Consider the following 23,658-nt stretch of genomic DNA (forward strand, 5'->3'; position numbering starts at 1 on the left):
AAATACGCGATTAAAATTTAACCTGGGCCACGAAATAATTTTGCCCACCAGATGTGTATAATGAAGGTACTTGAGCGTATGTTGGATTTTAATCTTAAGTCAGTGTTAGTTAGTACTGTGGGGTAAGCTGGGATACTGTTAGCACATAATATCCCATATAATACTGTGGGGTAAGATGGATACCGTTAGCACATAATATCCCATATTTCCGAATCGTGTTTTTACAGTGAACAAGATTTTTTAGAGTTTTGAGCATAAAGTTAAATAATTCTGTAAATATTCTTTGTTTACTACCTAATGGAACGATAGAGGGAATGAAAACATGAACCATCTTACCCCAACGCATTATAGTTCATGCTTTCATTCTCTTTTATCGTCCCATTTAATAGCAAACAAGCAATATTTCTAAAATTATTTAACCTTATCGTTACGATTCTAAAAGATTTTAATATTTTTTAATTTGTTCAAGCACGTTTTAGAAAATATTGAAATTTGGTGCTGAAAGGATCCCATTTTACCCCACAAGAACGCTCGTGTGTTTTTCTACTTCTATATTTTGTTGATTGTTCTGGAAGAATTTATTAGATTTTATATGTGGCACTAAACGAGCTAATTTGGTGAGAATTTGGCCAAAGGTATACTTGTTTATATGAGAATTACGTCTTCCAAGTGGTTTAGTGGAAAGGTTTACTGGCTTGATGATGTTTAAACTTAACACTTTTCTCTATTCTGACGTCACATGACATAATTGTTTTGTTTTCTTTTCGAAAACAAGATCGTAATATTTTAAGAACGAATGAAGCGAATCAGCAGCAAAGCACCTACAGAAGTCAGAGTTAGAGTTGGAGTTAGATGTTAGAACATATGATTTGTTGCTACGATAACGTAACAGACAAAAATCAAGTCCAACTAATTGTAAATTAAAAGATATGTACAAATGGCATCGTTTAAGTAACATTAAACAATTGGTTGTTTTTGTCTGTTACATTTTCGCAGCACCAGATCCTTACTGTATTTCTTTAACAAGAATCGTTCAACTCTATGAGCACCAGATCAGGGTCAGATTCGTGTATTACAGTTAGTAAAAATCGGGTAGAAGTTCTGCTGTTGTACATGTAATGTGAAAATAAATGCCATGAGGATAAATTTACACCCTATTGAAAAGACGAGTCTATTTCGTATAGTTAGAAACAAAGGGGTCGTGTTTTTAGTTAAGACTGTAAGTTGAACGGTAAATATTTAATCTTTTCAAGAAGTTTATAAATAACAGATATGTAAGAACTTTGTATAGTATTGAATACAACGGGTGTTCTGTAACTTTAGAATCAGGTACAGTTATCGACTTTGCTGGTGTTTTGAGTTCGATTTATGCACAGTCATGATCTATATAGGGTTAATATAAGAAACTAGATAGGTTACTTATTCTATAAGAAAAATATAAGAATACAGCTATTAATACAGGAATATAGTAATAGTGTAGGCAGAACTGTTAAAAAAAAATAAGAAGTTTAATTGAAAATAAGTTATTTTGCGACTTTCGTTTTATGTGAATTTCCTTCTCTTCGCTTTAACTACTCTGATATCCGTTAGTCGGTTAGTTTATTCGAAGAAATAAATTTTGTTATGTTTTCTTTAAATAAAAACTGACATTTTTACTGTAGAGGTTATAAAATTTTGTATTTTAAAATCGGTGTTATTATTTTTCTCAAGTTAAATCACGACTTTACTGTGGGGTAAAATGGGATACTGTTAGAGCATAAAATTCGTTTCAAACAATTACCAACGCTTTAGATTTGCGCGGATACGAGTATATAACGCTGTGAATATTCTTTGTTTACAACCAATTGAGACGATAAAATAAAATAAGTTTGGATAATTGTAGCCAAATCTAATATATATGTACCATCTTACCCCAGGTTACTATATATGTACCATCTTACCCCAACCTACTATACATACGTACCATCTTACCCCAACCTAATATATGTACAGTCTTACCCCAGGCTACTATATATGTACCATCTTACCCCAGCCTAATATATATGTACCATCTTACCCCACCCTAATATATATGTGCTATCTTACCCCAGGCTAATATATATGTACCATCTTACCCCAGCCTAATATATATGTACCATCTTACCCCAGCCTAATATATATGTACCATCTTACCCCAGCCTAATATATATGTGCTATCTTACCCCAGCCTATTATATATGTACCATCTTACCCCAGCCTAATATATATGTACCATCTTACCCCAGCCTATTATATATGTGCCGTCTTACCCCAGCCTAATACATATGTACCATCTTACCCCAGCCTATTATATATGTGCCGTCTTACCCCAACCTAATATATATGTACCATCTTACCCCACCCTAATATATATGTGCTATCTTACCCCAGGTTAATATATATGTACCATCTTACCCCAGGCTATTATATATGTGCCATCTTACCCCAATCTAATATATATGTACCATCTTACCCCAGCCTATTATATATGTGCCGTCTTACCCCAGCCTAATACATATGTACCATCTTACCCCAGACTACTATATATATGTACCATCTTACCCCAACCTACTATATATATGTACCATCTTACCCCAACCTAATATATACTGTAGCAAACAATAATTAGGCAGTCGCCGCTTTAAATAAACCAACACTAATATTTGAGATCAAGGTGACAGGTGTATTTGTAACCCAAGATGTCTTGCCGGGTTCATGGCAATTCACGCACCAGGGATTCCTTTGTTTGTTAACCTTACGCATGAATGCTAATCGGAAGTAACCACTATCATCTCTATGACGTCATAATCAATATGTCACAGCAGTGACAGGCCAGCCGATCGCTTGAGACATGAATCGAAAAACTTGAAATATTTTAAGCGCGACAGTTTTTATAAACTATATACCGTGGGGAAAGATGGCTATCGAGAATAAATAATATCCAATATTTCCCAATCGTATTGTAAACAGTTAACAACGGTCTTTTAGAATCATGGCGATACCGTTATGTAGTTCTGTAAATATTTTTTGTTACCAAAATCGGACAGCAAAAAATATTGAAATCATAAACCGTCGTACCTCAACCTATGACATTACTCGTTACCATATTTTGTTGTTATATACAATAACACAGTTTACTGCTAAACGCAGTGGGTTGGTTTCAGACTATTTGTAGATTTTCAGTATTTTCAATTTTAATGTATGACGTCATTGATGCGGAAGTAATTTACTCGCCGACCGTAATCTAAGTCGACTCGACAACCTTTTACACACCCGCCTTAAATAAGCAAGCAACATGAACGCACCCACTCTGAGGGAAAGAATTTGCTCGGTAAGATAAAATTTGCCAAAATGTTTGCTTACGTTTTGTACATGTTGTCCATTGTGTGGCTTAACGGGTGGGAGAAGATGGGACACCTTTAGCACATAATATCCAAATATCCTGATTGTGTTTTAAACAGTTAACAGCAGTCTATTTTATGGGAGTCGTGAAGATACGGTTTTATAATTCTTTGAATGTTCTTTGTTTACTACCAAATAGTACGAAAAATAAATGAAAAAGTGTCCCACCTTTCCCCACCTACTTTATTCTCATGATCCATCTTTTCCCACAGAATAGCGTGGGGGAGATGAGACACCTTTTCATTCTATTAGTAAACAAAAAAAAACATTTTAAAAATATATAAAACTGTATCATTGTGACTCCCATATACTGTTGTTAATTGTTTAAAATATGACCAGGATATTGTGGATATTATGTGCTAAGGGTGTCCCGTCTTTCCCCACATCATTATATACTGTTATATGTTTGCTATGTTTAACAACAACGTTGTTTCAAATATTTAAAACTTTATTCCCCACCGTGTAACACTGGTGGCCACGAAGTCACTGAGATGTCAATAATTGAGTTTTATAAACTGTGAAGTGAGATCGGTCCCTTGCCATTTCGGTGTCGCATGCGAGGTGTCTTTCAACGAGGTATGGAACACCTTGATGCGAAAACAAAAACTCCTAGAACCAAAGGGTCAGGACAGAGATAGTTAGTATTTAGCAGCCGCGCTTTTATTTGCTACGATAATCTTTGACGGTTTCATTTTTGGATATTATGTGTTAAAGGTGCCCCGTCTTACTTCACCCTATACTGTATGCATGGTTCGTAACTTTAGATTAAAATCTTTATATTATGTGATATGAAGGTAAAACCTCCTGTTATTCGTTCCACCAGCTGCTGCATGGTTGTATGTCATTTAGTTTTACGATAACCGAACATTTGTTCCTGTCAGCAGAACGCCAGTTGTCATGGTATATATGACTCATCAGAACCGAACGAACGGGCGTTTTTAATCGCATGGGATTTAACATGGCTTGAAAATCTTCTGTGAGGTTTTAATTAAAAGTAAACTTTATTAAGCTCTTCGAATTAATAAAAACAACGAAGAGAAGGGAGTTGGAAGCAAACCTACTAACGTTAAAACACGTAACGAGTAAAAATATTTGGGAAAAAATGACAAATAAAAGCGTGGCAGCTAAACCTATTTTTATAAAGGTGTTTGAATTTGAAGAGCTATAGAATAGAGTTAGGATCAGGTACTACGAAATACCTAACCGACGAAAGTGAAATCCAACGATTTCTGTCTTGATTTTTTAAATATATATATAGTTCGGTGGGGTAAGGTGGGACACCTTTAGATTCTATTCTCGCGTCCCATTTGGCAGTAAAGATAGAACATTCAAAGAATTATAAAGCCGTTTCCTTACGACTCCCATAAACCAGGATTTTATGTGTTAAAGGTGTCCCGTCTTTCCCACCCTACTATATGTTTAAATATTTGTGAGTTGCAATATATGAGAAATTGAATTCACCAAAATAGCATCGTCAGTCTTTTATTCAAATAAATATTACTTGACAGTCTATTATTTAAATAGAAATTCAAGACTCTATAGCGATTTATGAATCGGTAAATTTCGTCAAGTTGCATTTATTTATTTGGATCTTTCTGCACGAAACCGTATATTGCTTGTATATAAAGTAAAGTAGGGGAAGATGGGACACATTTAGCTCATAACTTTCAAATATCTTAATCGCGTTTCAAACAATTAACAACGGTCAATATGGGAGTCGTGAGGATACAGTTTTATAATTCTTTGACTGTTCTTTGTTTACTACCAAATATGACGAGAAAATAGAGTTAAAAAATGTCCCATCTTCCCCCACCGTACTCACTAAATTATAAAGTCTCTAATGCCCTCAGCAATCATCATATAACTGTAATACCCTAATTGGAATTCTTAAAATACCAATTAAAAGATCATTGCAACTTAATGACTACTTTCCTTTGTTTTCATTTAACATAGGTGTATGCATTACCTGCACTTAATTTAGTATATTGGTTTCTTAAGTGTATTGGAAACGTTATAAGTATATATAAGTGTATAAGTGCTATTTAAATGCCACTTAATATGTTGTTACATGTGCAGTTTTGTGCAAGAGTCTAAAAGTAGAAAAGGCGTTAAATTCAAAAAACTTTGTTTGAATTTTATAAATGTTTAAGTCAATTTTTTTTTAAATTTTGTTGCGTGGATTTTGATTCTGTTTCTCTCTAAATTCATATTTTTCCAGTTTTTCTGTGACGGCGCTTGTCTCAGACCACGTGACCCTGAATACGAGCAGAAGATTTACTTAAAAGAAAGAAAACGAATCGAGAAATATTTACAAAACCTTGAAGAACCGAAGTCAGTGCATCGAAGCTCTGCCGTTCCCATTTTGCCAGAGCCCGAGCCCGAACCCGAACCCGAGTCCGACAATCGAATTACAGTGAGTTAGTTTTTCCGTTCGAATCAATGTAACTTATTAATGGCGGGGCAACGACAGTCGTTTTAACACGGGTGCTCTGTTTCACACGCCTCGTGTCCGCTTCCGAGTTCCCATACATTGTATATTACATAGGTCTTTTATGATTGGAAATAAGAGGAAAGTTTTAAAAACACGTTATGTTAACTCTGCGGGTAATTAATTTTAGAATTTTGTTTGTCACTTTGTTGTATTTATGATAATATAACCCCAGGACCCCCAGCGTCGATTCTCCTTGCCCGTCTTACCCGTCTACTCGTTGAAACCGAACCCGCCTCCCAATCTAAGAAGGAGAAGCGTTTGGTTTGAGTGTCCGGCAGGTGGCGGTGGTGAGCCAGTAATTACTGTTGAGCCTCCAACACCGGAAGAGGACGAGATGCCGCTGAGACTTATAAAACGAAGAGGTGAATTGTGGCACATATTCTAGTAGGATGGGGGAAGATGGGACACCTTTTAACTGTATTTTCTCGTCCCATTTGGTAGTAAACAAAGAACATTAAAATATTTATAAAACCGTATCCTCACGACTCCCATAGACCGTTGTTATTTGTTAAAAAACACGATCAGGATGTTTGGATATTCTGTGCTAAAGGTGTCCAATCTTCCCCACAGTACTATATTAATAACTTTTTTTATCACTTCGTTTACGGTGAGATATAAACGACGGTGCTCAAGGATTGTCGCTGCTGCGGTTGTGGCGTGTGTGTCCTAAAGCAAGATACTTAAAAAATTGGTCACTAACAGGCTGTATTAATTGTCTGCCGTATAGAAAACAATCACCCACAGAGTTACACACGTGGTAACTCGTAAGCTGGCACGAGGTGTATGAAACAGAACACCCGTGTTATAACGACTGTCTTTTTCCGGCCAGCACGCAGGGATAAATAAGTTACATTAATTCATTCTGATAATTTAAATAAGATATATACTTGACCGCGACATAAAGTTTCAAGTTAATAAACTTATGAGTAAAAACGCGTTTAAACGAAATCTTCTGAAACTACCTTTATTAACTTTTAAATCTGGTTTGATATCAAATCAGATACTATATAATTAGTTCATTGCCACGTCTTGTATTACAAGACTTACTACTAATATTTAATTTAGTATCATGTACCTTTGATCAATTTCTTGATTTCTCGTTTGTGGGACATGCGCCACCAATAGAAATCACTTGTTTGACGAAACGACGCCAATTTTGGCCGAGTTTTCCCACGGGTAGTATCGTAAAACAATATCGATTTCAAGCGCTTTAATGTCGCCATGCTCTAAGTTATACCAATTAGTAGCCACGCGGACAGTCTGCAATTGCAGTCAATTTTGTGGTTCATCGGTACAGTTAGTTCATTGTCGTTTTTAGCCATAGGCGGGAAACGCATTCACCGGAACGATTATGTATTTGGCCAGGAAGGTGCCAAGAATTAACTCGCTTTAATGCAGCTACGGGCGAGGTGAAGTAATGGGTAAAAAGGCGCGAACTTAACCTGTCATCTGCGCCTATTTCTAGATGGTATGTTTGGTAATCTAAGCCAGTTAGAAGTTAGTGGTTTGCATACCGTGACAGCAGGTTACTTTCTCTTTTTCAAGATGAACTGAAAACAAATGTATGTCTTTCCGTTATGGGTAGAATTGTGAAGAAATGGCCATGAGAAAGGCACAGACAGGCGTACGATGTGTTTGCTGCTTTGATAATGATTAGTGCGTTTTACATAAAGTGTTGTGCATTTAAAGTTACACACAGAAAACGTACTATCATTCTCGCATAGTCCAAGATTAGGAAAAATTCTAGATTTTTGTTACTGGTAGAATTGTGAAGGAATTGCAATGAGAAAGGCACAACAGTCAGCAGCAGTTTGTCAGGATGATATGATAGTGCGTTCTACACAGTATGTCACACACTGCTTTATATATATCGTATCATGTAGTTCCGATATTAAGAAAAATGCTGTATTTTCGGTAAGGGTAGAATTGTGAACGAATGAGAAAAGCATCAGAATGTTTAAGTATTATAACCGTGTGATGCCGTGATAGTGTATTTCGCATACTATGTTATACACACGACTTTAAAGATACAAAAATGCACTACTATATCACACATAGTGCGTTTCAGTGTCCGCACAGTGTATAACAATGGATATAACATCGTATTTAACTTTAGCCCCGTTTGCTGTACAACGTGTACCGTGCATACTTTAACTGCATTCCTGCAACGTCAATAAACGCTGAGCTTGCAGATAAATATTACTGTGGGGTAAGATGGATACTGTTACTGTTTTCACATAATAATACTCTCCTTTAGAGTCGTGAGGATACGGTTAAATAGTTCTGTAAATATTCTTTATTTACTACGAAATGGGATGAGAAAATAGGCAGAAATAAGGGACCATCTTACCCCACTCTACTTTAAATAGGCAGCAGTACAGAGAAGCCTATGGACAGCAAACTTTATCGGTTGGGTTACCGTAATATTTCAACTGTGTCGATATTAATGTAGAGGAGACACAAGGCGATCAGAAATAGTTTTATGCGAATTCCTTCGCTTCAGTCGATTTTGTGTTTACATAGCATCGCTCTATCTGATGCCAAAACGCATTGTTACGTCTCTGTGTCCCACGTTTTCTACCGTTTGGTAAAATAGTCGCGATTTACAATTGAGTTAAATAATCGTTTGTTGCCGTTTGGTATTACAGTCGATGGGATGGTTTATGTTTTTATTTAGAATCGTGTTTTAACAATTAACAACGTTCTATATGGGAGTCGTTAGGATACGGTTTTATAATTCTTTAAATGTTCTTTGTTTACTACCAAATGAGACGATAAACTAGGTTACAAAAGGTGTCCCACCTTACCCCACCCTACTATATATGCTATATATGCTATCATTTGGTTTTAAACTCTTACGTTCGCCTCGTTGATCGCGTTTTGATTGACGCCTGAGTCCCCGCAAGTTTACATTGTTTATTATTAGCTTGATTCCCAAGGCAGAGTCATAGCAAGCGTAATTTACAAACATCAAATATTAATGGCAGACCCCCAGAAACTGGACGCCACAGTGGATATGAGAATGAGATGTATTTTCTACGCGATAAAATCTATATAAACCACGTTTGTCCGTTGCATATTTATCTGTAAATTTATAGTGTAGATAGTTCTGCTGTGGGGTAAGATGGGTACCGTTAGCACATAATGTCCCATATAGTACTGTGGGGTAAGATGGATACCGTTGGCACATAATATCCCATATAGTACTGTGGGGTAAGATGGATACCGTTAGCACATAATATCCCATATAGTACTGTGGGGTAAGATGGATACCGTTAGCACATAATATCCCATATAGTACTGTGGGGTAAGATGGATACCGTTGGCACATAATATCCCATATAGTACTGTGGGGTAAGATGGATACCGTTGGCACATAATATCCCATATAGTACTGTGGGGTAAGATGGATACCGTTAGCACATAATATCCCATATAGTACTGTGGGGTAAGATGGATACCGTTAGCACATAATATCCCATATAGTACTGTGGGGTAAGATGGATACCGTTAGCACATAATATCCCATATAGTACTGTGGGGTAAGATGGATACCGTTAGCACATAATATCCCAAATAATATCCAAAAATCCTGATCGTGTTTTAACCTATTTAGAGACGTAAAGATTATACTATTCTGTAAATATTCTTTGTTTATTACTAAATGGGACAAAAAAGAGAATGAAAACATGAACTATTTTACCCACCCTACTAAATAACCATCTATGGTCTTACCCCACGCTTAAATATTTGTAAAATTTCATTCATCTGTAAATTTACTGTCTATACCGCTTTATGATCGGCCAAATGCGTTTAATTATTGGTATATATGGATCGAATCTTCTAAGAGCGAAGTTATGCGTTACAAGTCGCGTACATGAACATTCTCCAACGTTGATGTTTAATCAATACGATCCTAATTGCTGAAGTCTCAACCCAGCGGCGCGGGTACGGATTATTTAATATATATTGGGGTGGGGGAAGACGGGACACCTTTAGCACAAAATAACCAAATATCCTGAACGTGTTTAAACAACAACAGTCTATGGGAGTTGTGAGGGTTTGGTTTTATAATTTTTAAAAGTTCTTTCTACCAAATGGGACGAGATAAAAAAATAAAAGGTGTCCCATCCTACCCACTCTACTATATAGTATATGGTCCATGTTTTATTCTATATTAACGTCTGATTTTGTATTGAACAAGGAATGTTCACAGAATTATAAAACCTAATCGTCACGGGTCTAAGATAACGTTGGTAATTGTTCAAGGCACGATTTGAAAATATGGGATATTATGTTCTAACGGTATATGTGTGTCCCACAGTACTTTACACCGCGTTAAAATCCGAAATTGAAATCGGAAAAAAACGTAAATTAGTCCTAAGGACTCTAAAATAGTGTTGTTAATTGTTCAAGTCACGGTTGGGAAAATCGGGATACATGGGTATAACCATCTTACCCCAACCTACTATATACCGTGTGTAAAAGACACCAATATAGGATAAACGCTTTATGTCAGCGTTTCTTAAACTGGGGTAAATTTACTAAATTCCCCATATTTAGAAGGTAAATGAACTACCAATTGAAACCCACATCGGTTGACGAGGCAGAAAAAAATATGCCAACTGTAGTGTAGTAGGGGGTGGGGGGAGATGGAACACCTTTTTTTTTAGTTTTCTCTTTTCATTTGGTAGTAAACAAAGAACATTCAATGAATTATAAAACCGTATCTTCACGACTTTCACAGACCGTTGTTAATTGTTTAAAACACAATCAGGATATTTGGATATTAAGTGTTAAAGGTGTCCCATCTTCCCCCTTCCCACTATACTTTACCAGACATTGAACAACTCGTTGCCAAAAAGCAAGCGCATCCGTCGCGTTAAATATAACTGATGTAATTAGTTGTTTTCGCTTCTTAATAAATGACCGCCGTATTACATATTGGGGGTAAAACTGATAAGCATCTTTGTTAAAAGGGTAATGCTTACAAAAACGTTTAAGAACCACCGTTTTATGTGAAGAAGTAACATCACACCTTCACAGCGGTTGAAATCGGAGTTTTTGACCTTTTTAAATTCAAGGTCGTTTTACGTTTCGGGTAATTACTTGTAACAACCCACCAGCTGTCTAGTTTACCGGGTGCCTCGTTCATTACCTCTTTACAAATAAGACTATGCTGAAGCTGAAGAAAAATTAGCCGAGGCTTAGAAACCGAAATTCTACCGCAAAATAAATCCCAAGCTTAGTGGTCCAAATAAACCGTCGTTGGTTTCGTTTCGTTTTACGTTTTAAAATCGTACTTAGTTTCCGGAATTTTAGCTCAGCTAGCTCAGCTAAAATTCCGGAAACTAAGTACGATTTTAAAACGTAAAACGAAACATGTCGTAATTTAGTCGTAAAATTTTATTTAGTCGTATTAATTTTTGATGTGTAATCTGTGCCTCTGATAAAAGAAATATTTAAAACAGCTTACGGTCGGCGCAGTCGCGGGTATCCTGTGTATGCCAAGCTTGCTTTATAAAATATTTATCTCAGCCTTTAGCACGTTTCAGAATTTCCAGACCGCGTTGGAAAAGATGATTAAATTCGCCGAGAACGGTTGACTTGTCGTTCTTAATTAACCTTTTGCGCTGTAGTCAAATAATTTCAATCATTACCTGAGCTACTGGCAGCCAAGGAACGGCACTAGCTACAAATTGTCAGCCTTTTCCTCAAGGAGCGCCAAGCAATTAAACTGTTGTGCTAAACGCCACGGTTAGTTTCGATCCGCGCAATTAGTTTATTGCGCAAGTTAGTAGCCTCAAGGTTGATTTTTGTGGCTGTTGTTCTTGTTTTCTTTATGAATTAATAATAATAAATGTAATTAACTTTGTCTATTCGAATATTGTATGGCAAAGTTTAGGAAATAGATTAAAACAAAAGATATAGCGATAAAACGGCCGTCGTTAAAACACGCTTACTGTTAAAAACATATAATTATCTGAAAAAAAGCGTTTGTTGAACCTAGAATTAAACTGTCCATCGTAGTGTTTTTCAAGGGTTAGATTATATGGTCAAAAACGCAATCATAATATTCATAATTATTTGCATTCAAGAGGGCTTTGAGCTATAATTCCTCTTGAAACGACACCGCCATATGCGCATAAGAGTGCTGTGTAGGCTACTGTTGGTGCCTTGTGGGTCAACTATCCTATATAGGGCCTCGTTGAATGACGTTTTAGTAAAACCGGTTACATTTGTCGGGAGATCAACATATAAGTGTATTTTGCTGTTGTCGCTACCAGGCATAATATGTTAATTTGAATTACTTTTTCAGAGTGTTTTTGAAAATAATGTAAACTTGGTTGATCACCTAAATGGTATTGTTTATGTTGCATTACCAGTAGCCGTAATACGTTTTTTAAACTGCCTTTCTGTTTCGTTTTCTTACAAGAAAGACGTTTTGGAAGTATTGGAAATGTGATTTATATAGTAGAGTGGGGTGAGACGGGACACCTTTAGCACATAATATACAAATATCCTGATCATGTTTTAAACAACCAACAACGGTTCATATAGATTAGATTTTTTGGATAGTATGTGCTAAATGCGCCTGTCTCCCCCCCCCCCCCCCCCTACTATATGAACCCGTCTTATCGGTAGTGTATGACAGGCATATAACATTAACTTAATTGGTCGCAAAAATCAGGTTCATATACTGCTTGTATTGAGCCAGTTTAGAGTTTCTTCGCTTGTGTAAGCTCAACCCCAAGGCCATCGATTGCCTTGTGGTTCATAATCTAATTAAAAGCTTCCGCTAACGTTGGTCTTGCCTAGCGGTGTAGTTCCGTGTAAGTGCTTAGCAAAGTTAACCACTGCATACAGAGGAGGTGAATTAATGTGTAAGATATATCTGTTGTGATTTACTAAGAACATGGTAGTACACGGAGCTCGTCGCATTCAAGAGTATCCGTTATGGAAGCTGGACCTGCTTATCAACTTTGTATTTGGTGAGTCATAACTTGAATGTAAAGTATCTGTTTGAACACTCGCAAAGAATATAGGGCCTTATGTGTTCGGGTTATTGAAAGTAATTTAGGTTGTTCATGTTATGTACTGATATATAGTATCTGTTACTTCTGCTACCATGCATGATCAGTATTGCAGGGACAGACGAAACGTCGGAAATACACTACGTTTTTTATAGCGCAGATAACCCGTTAAAAGATTACTTAATATAAGTATAGTATCTGTTGGTACGATGTTGATACTTTTTAACCCGTCGTAAGGTGGCGGTATTGAGTTTGTTGGATATTTTTAATACGCTGATGATTTGCAACAACTGTGTAATGACGTGGGGTAAAATATTATTACGCTGCATTTGCTTTTATAAATTTCAAAGCGAAACACAGCGACACAAGTCCATTGATTTGATGTGTGGCCAAAATATTTCTTGTTATGAATACTATATATGTATATGTATGAATGAATGAATGAATGAATGTAACTTACTTTATCCTCGCGTGGCCGGAAAACGACAGTCGTTATAACACGGGTGTTCATACACCTCGTGCCAGCTTACGAGTTACCATGTATGTTACTTCGTGGGTGATTATTTTTTTGGATTTTTTATTCTTTTTTTTATGTATGGGTATACCGTTACCACATAATATCCCATATAGTACTGTTGGGTAAGATGGATACCATTAGCACATAATATCCCATATAGTACTGTGGGGTAAGATGGATACCATTAGCACATAATATCACATATAGTACTGTGGGGTAAGATGGATACCATTAGCACATAATATCCCATATAGTACTGTGGGGTAAGATGGATACCGTTAGCACATAATATCCCATATAGTACTGTGGGGTAAGATGGATACCGTTAGCACATAATATTCCATATAGTAGTGTGGGGTAAGATGGATACCGTTAGCACACAATATCCCATATTTCTTAAAGGTGTTAACAGTCAACAACGCTACTTAGCGGTCATAGGGCACGGTTATATGACGGGGGGATATTATAAAACTTCACAATTGAGATTGGAAAATAATACAAAGCTTGGGAAAAACCACAACGTTTAAATTCTCCCATGACGTTAATATACTCTTCTATAATAACATTAATATTGCTGCAAGGAATGAATAAGTAACCCTTTATAAATACGTGTAAAATACTATCTATTCTGATATGTATTGACTGCCAGTCCCTTTATATTTAATAAGAATTGTAATTTGTGTTATAAAGACTTTCGTATTACCGTTGTTTTCGTCGTTTTTTATACCAGATAATTAGAAAAACTTGTTTTTTTTAAGTAATAATAACATTATAAATGTTTTGTCTTTTCAATTAAATAAGCGGCCAAAATAATCTAATTTCCCGAGTAGACAGGAACTAATAAATAACTGGTCAAGGCTTTAAATAAATATGTTTTGGTTTTATGTCGCTGAACAGTCCCCCCCCAAAATATCTTTAAACGTCGAAACATAATATCCTGATGTCGTTGACGTCACAAGATGACGTCGTCAACGTCACTGAATGTTAATAAATGCCAAATTTTACTGAGCGCTGAATATGCACAAAGCATATAGCTGGGAAAAACATATTTTGGTTCCAAAATAAACACATAAGTTGATTCTTTCTACGCCTGGTGGTGGTGCCCTCCCCATGTTGCACCAGCTTGACGTATAATTTGCCTGCTAATATTTTAGCCGCAAACCAAAGGCCTTGAGCAGATCAGATATATCGACGTTACTCATATATTCGCGTATTGTTAGCGGCGTAAAGATAGTAAGCAACTTGTGCAGTTTATACCAATGTTTGTCTGTTAGGACAAATGAGTTTATTAGTTAGGAATCGGAATAAACAGATGAAATTCAATATTGTGTACAGGGTTTTGGTGATCGCATAAAAACTCGATATTTGATGTATGTATTTGAATTAATGGTTTTATAAAAAAATCTATGATTTATTGTTTTGTTATTTTTGATATAATTAAAATAACAATTATTTCGTATTTAGCTCTTCGATATTTTTTAATATATAATGGTGTGGGGGAAGATGGGACACTTTTATAGTATCCAAATATCTTGATCGTGTTTAATAAATTAACAACGGTAAATATGGAAGTCGTGAATATACAGTTTTATATTTCTTTGAATGTTCTTTGTTTATCGCCAAATGGGCCGAGAAAATAGAATAAAAAAAGGTGTTCCATCTTTCCCCAACCCTACTGCATATCCCTTGCAATTATTTTTATTTATCTCATACAATAACTAAAGTTATGTTCAGTTAATATGACAAAGAAATTGAAATTACCAGCTAGTGAAACGGCAATTGTTAAAGCAGGTTGGAATAAAATCACAGGAAAGACGTCGGCCGCTAATATTTTCAATTATCACGTTAGCAACTTGTCGATATTTTGTATAATTTGTTTCGTTCCCAAGCGTTGGTTCCCCTTGTCCGTTTACTCGGTGAAAATAAAACTAAAAAACGTGAACGTGAAGACTGAATAAAATGAATAAATGAATGAATGTAACTCATTTATCCTCGCATGGGGAGCCAACGACAGTCGTTAAAACAGGAGTGTTCTGTTTCATTCACCTTGTGTCCGCTTACGAATTACCACGTATGTTACTTTGTGAATGATTTTTGCCCAGCTGCCAATTTTTTTTTCATCAGGAACTACTGGGTTGGGCAATTATTGTTAAGTGTCAAGGTCGCACATGACCGCGGGAGAATTAATCGAGTTTCCCTTTGCAGTCGGCGATCGAAGAAACGCCATGGGACGAGAATCACATCGGAAATCTTTGATGAAAGGAATCCTGAGCGTCGCAAGTGGGGGAGGGACTCCCCCTGTTTCGGAACTCAAAGAGGGCAAACCACTGCCGGGTTATTTGGGGAGGGAGAACGAAACTTATTGTTTCCCTGCATGTGCTGGTACTCCGCTCAAGGAACCCGACGAATTTTACGAGGATAAGGTAACTTGTATGTAGGATGCCTATTTGTTTAGTGTTAATGGATAAATGTAACTTATTTATCCCTTTGTGGCGGAACAACAAGGTTAACCTCGGGGAGTCGTAACATGGGTATTTTGTGCAAAGTTTCGTATACATGTACGTAACTTGTAGGATGTAGGTATTGACAGTTTAGACAAGCCATAGGACCACTGGTTTGGAGCAATTACACTTAAATGTCTTGCCCAAGGATATGATACGCCCACAATGGTAGCAGCGGCAAGCCTCGAACCTGTAAAGTTTAACTTGTAACAAACAGTTTATAAAAAAAACTAAATATTTACGAAATTGCACGAGTAAAGTCTTGACAGCATAGAAATCGGATTGATTGCCAGATATGGCTGTTTTCTCACGTCGATTAAGATGTGATCTTCTGCAATGACGCCGTACCTGCTTTCGCTGCCAAGTTAAACCAACGTAAACACATGTATAGAATGCCATAATTGCTGGTTTGAAATGCCACAGACTAAATTATAAGTTTAAATCTAGAAATACTGGTCAGGATTAACTTGTAGAGGAAATTTTATCGTTTATTTGCGACTGTGTATCAAATTTTATCTGTATTTTAAATCAGTCCAAATTTAGAATAGTAAGGCGGGGCAAGATGGGACACATTTTCATTTATTCTCTCGTCCCACTTGGTAGTAAACAAAGAACATTCAACGAATTATAAAACCGTATCCTCACAACTTCCATAGACGGTTGTTAGTTGTTTTAAATACAATCAGGATATTTAGATATTATGTGCTAAAGGTGTCCCATCTTACCCCACAGTGCTATGTTTAAAACACATTTTAGATTATTGTATGGAAAGAAAATCCGGATTACGCTACACAAATAATTAAAGCCACTTGTTTTGCGTGTTTTAAACATCATTATACGACAAAATTTCACATAAGATCTATGTTTTAATAACCTTTTTAAATGTTACACAAACAAGATGATCTTGAACCAGAAAACGCCCAAAAAATGAATTAAGTTTTTCTGGTTAGACCTTTCTATTCAACACGTATCAGTGTAGTTGTAAAACACAGTAGGCCAAGTTTAATATGCGACAGCGGAAATTGGGTGATCGTAACTTACGTTTGTAGTAAAGACCAACGTAAGAAACTTGGTTTATATCGGTGTGTCTGTTTCGTTGGAATTGTAACTTTCGTAAATTTTACTCCCGCTTTATAGCGGCCTTGGCATTTTAAGTGAGATGTAAAAATGCCTGGTGTAGAAAACTCTAAAATACTGGCCTATATTACTGTGGGGTAAAATGGGTACCGTTTTAAAAGCGAAAAACGTATTTCATTAGAGTAGAGTGGGGGAAGATGGGACACCTTTTTATTCTATTTTCTCATCTTATTTGGTGCTATACATAGAGCATTCAAAGAATTGTAAAATCGTATCTTCACGACTCTTATAGACCGTTGTTAATTGTTTAAAACACGATCAGGATATTGAGATATTATGTGATAAAAGTGTCCCATCTTTCCCCACAGTAACATATATTTTGTTGCAGTTTTTATTGCAAATTGTTCTCTTATGTGAGGTTGCGGTTACAATAATCTTAAAATGATCTTAGAAATGTTGATTTACTTTGCAACCGTTGCAAAAGTTTCTAAACCGTTTCTATCTTGCTATAATTCGAATTAGTTCCACCTAAAGGTTAAATCCTACAGTGTTGCCGAATGTTTTTCTATTAAATCAAACAACTTGTAAAGTAATTGAATGTTAATTGAACGTGCAGCACTGTATATTGAGCCCCGGGCAGACTATGTAGTTTGGCTCACTATCCTCTAACCTCTAACATACGTCTATCCTGGGCCTCAGATCGCAGATAAGATGCCTCCCGGTTCACTATCCCTTGGTTTGTCGTCAACAGTAACGGGCGGGGTGAAGTGGGGGGAGAAACACTTAAAAACATTTTTGATTCGACGAAAAAGTTGAGCTTAAAAACAGAATCATCTCATTATAGTGAAAATGCGTGGGCCACAAAATTCAGATCCGCCAAGATAAAACGGCGTTTAGGGGTTTTCCGCATAAAATTGGTCCCATAGCGATTGGTTTGGTTTCTATATATAGTAATGTAGGAGAAGATGGGACACCTTTTTATCCCATTTTCTCGTCCCATTTGGTGCCATACAAAGAACATTTAAAGAATTACAAAACTGTATCCTCGCGACTCCCATAGACCGTTGTTAATAGTTTAAAACAAGATCAGGATATTTGGATAATATGTGCTAAAGGTGTCCCGCCTCCCCCCATACTACTATATATATCTTGAGTTGTAATGCTGGCCACTTATACGCCCCCTGTCGCGTTCACCCACCGTCGTTACATTAGCGACTCGCTAATGGGTATAGGCGGGGTCGCAACACCCGGTCATCCCAGGCTACCCGCTTAGCGATCAACTCGTGCGTTTCAATCATCATTTGCCACCCCGAGGAAAATTCTCCACGACGTATTGTGCTAATTTTTCGCACCCAAATAGTATCAATTCTACTTTATAAGCAGGGATAGGCTATATACATAAGGCGGTTATGATATGGATAGCAACTTATAAATACCTTGGCGGTAGACAGGTATATTTACCGTTAATGTGAATTTTTAACCGACTTTATAAAAGTTTAGGTTAGATGTATACAGTAGGGTGGGGTAAGATGGAACACTTTTAGCACATACTATCCAAATATTATGATCGTGTTTTAAACAATTAACAACGGTCTATGGGAGTCGTATGGATAGGGTTTTATATTCTTTAAATTTTCTTTGTTTACTACCAAATGAAAAGAGAAAAGAGAATGAAAATGTGTCCCATCTTTCCCCACCCTACTTTATATTGTTAATAATATATACACTACAGGCAGTGCAAGCAAATGGTAGTCTACGGAGTAACCGTAAAAACTATTTGTTGAATTAGCAAATAGCAGCCAAAGAAAAGCGTAAACGATGAATTTTCTTGGTTTTTTTAGCATTGTATTTTGTGGTATAATGTCTACATAACAACAGAGTCTATTTCGTATTTTGCGCGCAACGAAATATGTAACAGACGAAACTCATGTCGAACAAATATTGTTTTATGGAATGGATATTTCGCCTAAAAACTTAACCAGGGCCAGATTCACAAGATTTATCACTGAAACTTATTTTTTTGCTCCGAAAAAAAGCATTTTTAATTCATTTGAAATTAAGTTTTCTTACGCGAACAATTTAAAAGAAGTTTTGTTTTATAATTTTTATATAAACATAACTTTGATTTTCTAGATCAGAGCTAGATTCATGTAATTTATCAAGTTTAGGTAGTTTGCGCTTCAAAAAAGAAATTTTAATGTTTTTTTGCGCGGAAACTTCGATACCGATTGTATTCATATTTATATAGAATATTAATTTTCTCAATCTGTTTCAAAATGACGTGATTTATCAAAGTTACAATGTGTTTTGCGCTTAAAAATCGAAAGTTTGAACCCGATTGTGTATTCTTGCATCGTACTTGATTTACACCGGAGGCTACGAATGAAACCCTACGATGTTTATCTGTATTTGTGTGCAGTTAAACTTGTTGTACCTTCCTGTAATGACGTCTGTGTAAACGCCAATTATATCTGTAACAACCAGCGGTGACTGTAATGATATGTTGTGCATACACTTTACGCTGACTATAAATGTCATATCAATTTTTTGATTCTTTTTATTAAAGTAATTTTTGTACAATTTTTTCGATATTTTTTAAAGTAATTTTTTTGATATTTTTTCGATGTTTTTTAAAGTATTTTTTTTTGATATTTTTTAAAGTATTTTTTTCTCCGCATTTAAACAATTATTAGATTTAAATATTTAGCCGATTTTTTCGAAATTTCCAGCTGTGTTTTAAAGCCACGGCCTAATTGCTTTTAAAGGTAAATTATATATACGACTTAGTCAAAGACAACAAAAAACAATTATAGTCGGGTGGGGGAAGACGGGTCACCTATATAGCACATGATATCCAAATATCCTAATCGTGTTTTAAACAATTAACAACGGTCTATGGGAGTTGTAAGGATACGGTTTTATAATTCTTTGAATGTTCTTGGTTTACTACCAAATGGGACGAGAAAATAGAATGAAAATGTATCACATCTTCCCCCACCCTACTATGAAAATACGGTTAGGAAATACGGGATGGTATGTGTTTACGGTTTCCATCTTACCCCACACTGTCCATACAGCGATTAATGAAGTAGTGCTTTGGTTTCTCCTTGTGATAATACTAAACCGTTTAGTGGTAACTTAGGTTTCTCCAAACATATTAAGAATAAAAAGGTAAAGTCTGAAGGGATTGTTACTCGCCCTACCAAATGCTAAGAAATAAAAATCTGTCAAATTTGGTGCTAAATTGTATTTTTCGACTGATCTGGTATAAGAACGTTTATTTATTTGTTCTTTTATTTATTTATTACAACATTTCGTCTGACATTTCGCAAGACTTCATTGGTTCATGTAACAGAATACGTTAATTTAGGGGAAGGGTAAAGGTTAAACGCCCGTAAAGATAAAACGTTGCATGTTCGTTTTGCACGGTAACGACTATGATTAACCTGGCTGAAGTACCCTTAGGTGTTAAGTTACGATTAATCTGAATTATAACGGGAACAAAGCTATTATGAAGCTTAGACGGGGGTAACGATAATGCAAGTCGTAATAACACGACTATGTTAAATAAAGGCAAAAAACTATTAAATAAAGAAAGGCGTACCTCTTACACCAAACAGCCTTGCGATTCTAAAAGAGCGTTGTTAATTGTTTAAACATGATTATGAAATATAGGATAATTAATGCGTACGGTATCCATCTTACCCCACAGTAATATTTATAATACAGTTTTGTAAAAACAGTGTCATTAAATGAATTTATAGTAGGGTGGGGGAAGACAGGACACCCTTTCTCTATTTGCTCGTTGTATTTGGTAGTAAACAAAGAACATACAAAAAATTATAAACCCGTATCCGCAAGACTCCCATGGACCGTTGTTAATTGTTTAAAATACACCTAAGATATTTAGATATTAAGTGCTAAATTTGTCCCGTCTTTCCCCACCTTACTATATTATGTGCTAACGGTGCCCATCTTACCCCATTACACAATAAATATTATTATGTGTCATCCATCTTACCCCACAGTATGTAATGAAAGTTAGGTGTTTGGTAAATATACCCCGAATCACTTTGTCTGTCCCCAAAACACGATCAAGCAGACCCTTCACAACAACGAGCCTTTATATTATTGATATGTTTATCTAACTTTGGTCTAAATTAATTTTGGGAATCACTCTAATTCGATGGGGGCGCACATGGCGGCGAACCACGTCTTTTCATCTGGTTAATTTCGAACGAAAACGTCACAGTTCGTCGCCGATGGGGGGATTGTTACGTCATGGTAGTACCAGCAGCGACGGAACCGAGGTCACGGGTCACAACAATGTTAGTTTAATCTCACACGTCGCGAAGCCACCAGTAGCAAATTGATTTGTCGTTTTTTAAAAACAATATAACTAGGCCCGCGTTAACGTCTAAGAAGCCTTTTTTTTTTCGGTCAACAAAATAAGGCTCTTGGTGTAACAGTCAACTATTTACCTTCGTAGTTGGTATGTTCGTATAATACTGTGGGGTAAGATGGATACCGTTAGCACATAATATCCCATATAGTACTGCGGGTTAAGATGGATACCGTTAGCACATAATATCCCATATAGTACTGTGGGGTAAGATGGATACCGTTAGCACATAATATCCCATATAGTACTGCGGGTTAAGATGGATACCGTAAGCACATAAAATCCCATATTTTATGATCGCGTTTTTAACAATAAACAACGATGTTTTAGAATCGTAAGAATGCGTTTATTAATTCTGTAAATATTTACTGTTTACTACCAAATGAAACGATAAAAGAGAATAAAAACATGAACCATTTTACCCCAACCTACTATACATACAGAAATAATAATTTCTGTAAAATTCCCCATGTATAGACAGACAAAACATCGGTGTTTTAAAACCCATTTTCCGGTCAACAAAATTCTGTAACTCGACTACTCGACTACCTGTTATACTGTGGCGAAAATTTTGAGCTAAATCTTTGCGTTTTTGACGTCAACTATTGAAGTTCTTAGCTCAGATTGTTTATTTGTTGTATAGAAAATTGCGCTTTGCTTCATAAAATGGAAAACCAATTCGGTGTTTTGGTTTAGTAAGTGGAACTTACCGTGAAACCGTTTAAAGACAACATTAGTTTTTTATTTGGGGTGGTGTGTTGTTGGTTGGGGTAAGATGGCACATAGGTTGGGGTAAGATGGCACAAAGGTTGGGGTAAGATGGCACATAGGTTGGGGTAAGATGGCACATATGTTGGGGTAAGATGGCTCATGTTTTTTATTCTCTTTTTATGACCATTTGGGAGTAAACAAAGAATATTTACAGATTTATAAACCGTATCATCACGGCTCTGAATAAAGAGCGTTGTTAATTGTTTAAAACACGATCAGGAAATATTGGTATATACTTGTTTGGAGTAGCTGCACCATTTTTCATTTTTTTAATCACATTTGGTAGTTGAATAAGGCATTCGAAGCTACCTTATGCAAACAAATAAACAAAAACGTAATGCAACGTTATGTAGTTTAGGGTAAGATAACGCGTTTGATTGTAAACCATCGTATTCAAAGAGACAGAAATGTTACGCAGTGTAATGCAATGTTATTGTCTTCGTATGATATCGATCGTAGCGCAATTCATACGACTTGCAATTATAAAGAATGCCCGTCCCAATTTCGAATTACTGGTTTTTAATGTTTAAAAGGTTCCAAACAAAGGACCGATCGTATTTTAAACGAACTGCTGGTATTATATATGTATAGTAGCGTATATATCGCCCAAGGTACATAATACTGTGGGGTAAGATGGATACCGTTAGCACATAATATCCCATATAGTACTGTGGGGTAAGATGGATACCGTTAGCACATAATATCCCATATAGTACTGTGGGGTAAGATGGATACCGTTAGCTCATAATATCCCATATAGTACTGTGGGGTAAGATGGATACCGTTAGCACATAATATCCCATATAGTACTGTGGGGTAAGATGGGTACCGTTAGCTCATAATATCCCATATAGTACTGTGGGGTAAGATGGATACAGTTAGCACATAATATCCCATATAGTACTGTGGGGTAAGATGGGTACCGTTAGCACATAATATCCCATATAGTACTGTGGGGTAAGATGGATACCGTTAGCCCTAAACCCCATATTTCCTGATCGTGTTTTATAAATTAACAACGCTATTTTAGAGTAGTAAAGATTTAGTTCCTTAAATATTCTCGGATTACTACTAAATGGGACGAGAAAAGGATAACAAAAACGCGAACCGTCTTACCCCAACCTACTATATTTGTAATTCACACATTCCAATCTATCATTTCTGATATAGCCGTTTATTATTCTGCAATTCAACATTATTGCCCCCAAATCACAGTCATATGTTAGATAACACCGTCATTTTCCACTTTGTCGAGATTTTTGTTCCCACCAATAACACACGTGAAGACACGGTTGTTTTGTCACAGTTGTAAACCAGGCTTTACCTGAGCAGATAATCAGACCTCCAAAAATGAGGGGGGAACTTTTTCTCACTTCTACGTTCTATACTCACTGCGATTATTTTGTCAACTGCCGTTTCATAGTTTACAAATTCTCGCATCGAAC

At 36.2% G+C, this 23,658-nt stretch overlaps 1 protein-coding gene across 3 annotated transcripts in view; it reads left to right on the forward strand.

Moving 5' to 3' along the window:
• Window positions 1-3,193: 3,193 nt before the first annotated feature.
• Window positions 3,194-23,658, forward strand: part of LOC149739314 (sodium channel protein type 9 subunit alpha-like) — a 53,891-nt gene continuing 33,426 nt past the window's right edge. For 2 of the 3 annotated variants that reach the window (XM_089873944.1, XM_089873945.1), the window contains exons 1-4: window positions 3,194-3,349; window positions 5,639-5,833; window positions 6,084-6,273; window positions 15,668-15,885. In XM_089873944.1, coding sequence (XP_089730070.1) covers window positions 3,314-3,349; window positions 5,639-5,833; window positions 6,084-6,273; window positions 15,668-15,885 — 639 coding nt within the window. In that variant the 5' untranslated portion in view covers window positions 3,194-3,313. Of the gene's footprint in view, window positions 3,350-5,638; window positions 5,834-6,083; window positions 6,274-12,744; window positions 12,904-15,667; window positions 15,886-23,658 lie in introns of those variants that run through there. The other variant, XM_089873946.1, reaches the window with a different exon arrangement.

Source organism: Ciona robusta, chromosome 3, assembly GCF_009617815.1.
Source record: "Ciona robusta chromosome 3, ASM961781v2".
NCBI classification, from domain to species: domain Eukaryota; kingdom Metazoa; phylum Chordata; class Ascidiacea; order Phlebobranchia; family Cionidae; genus Ciona; species Ciona robusta.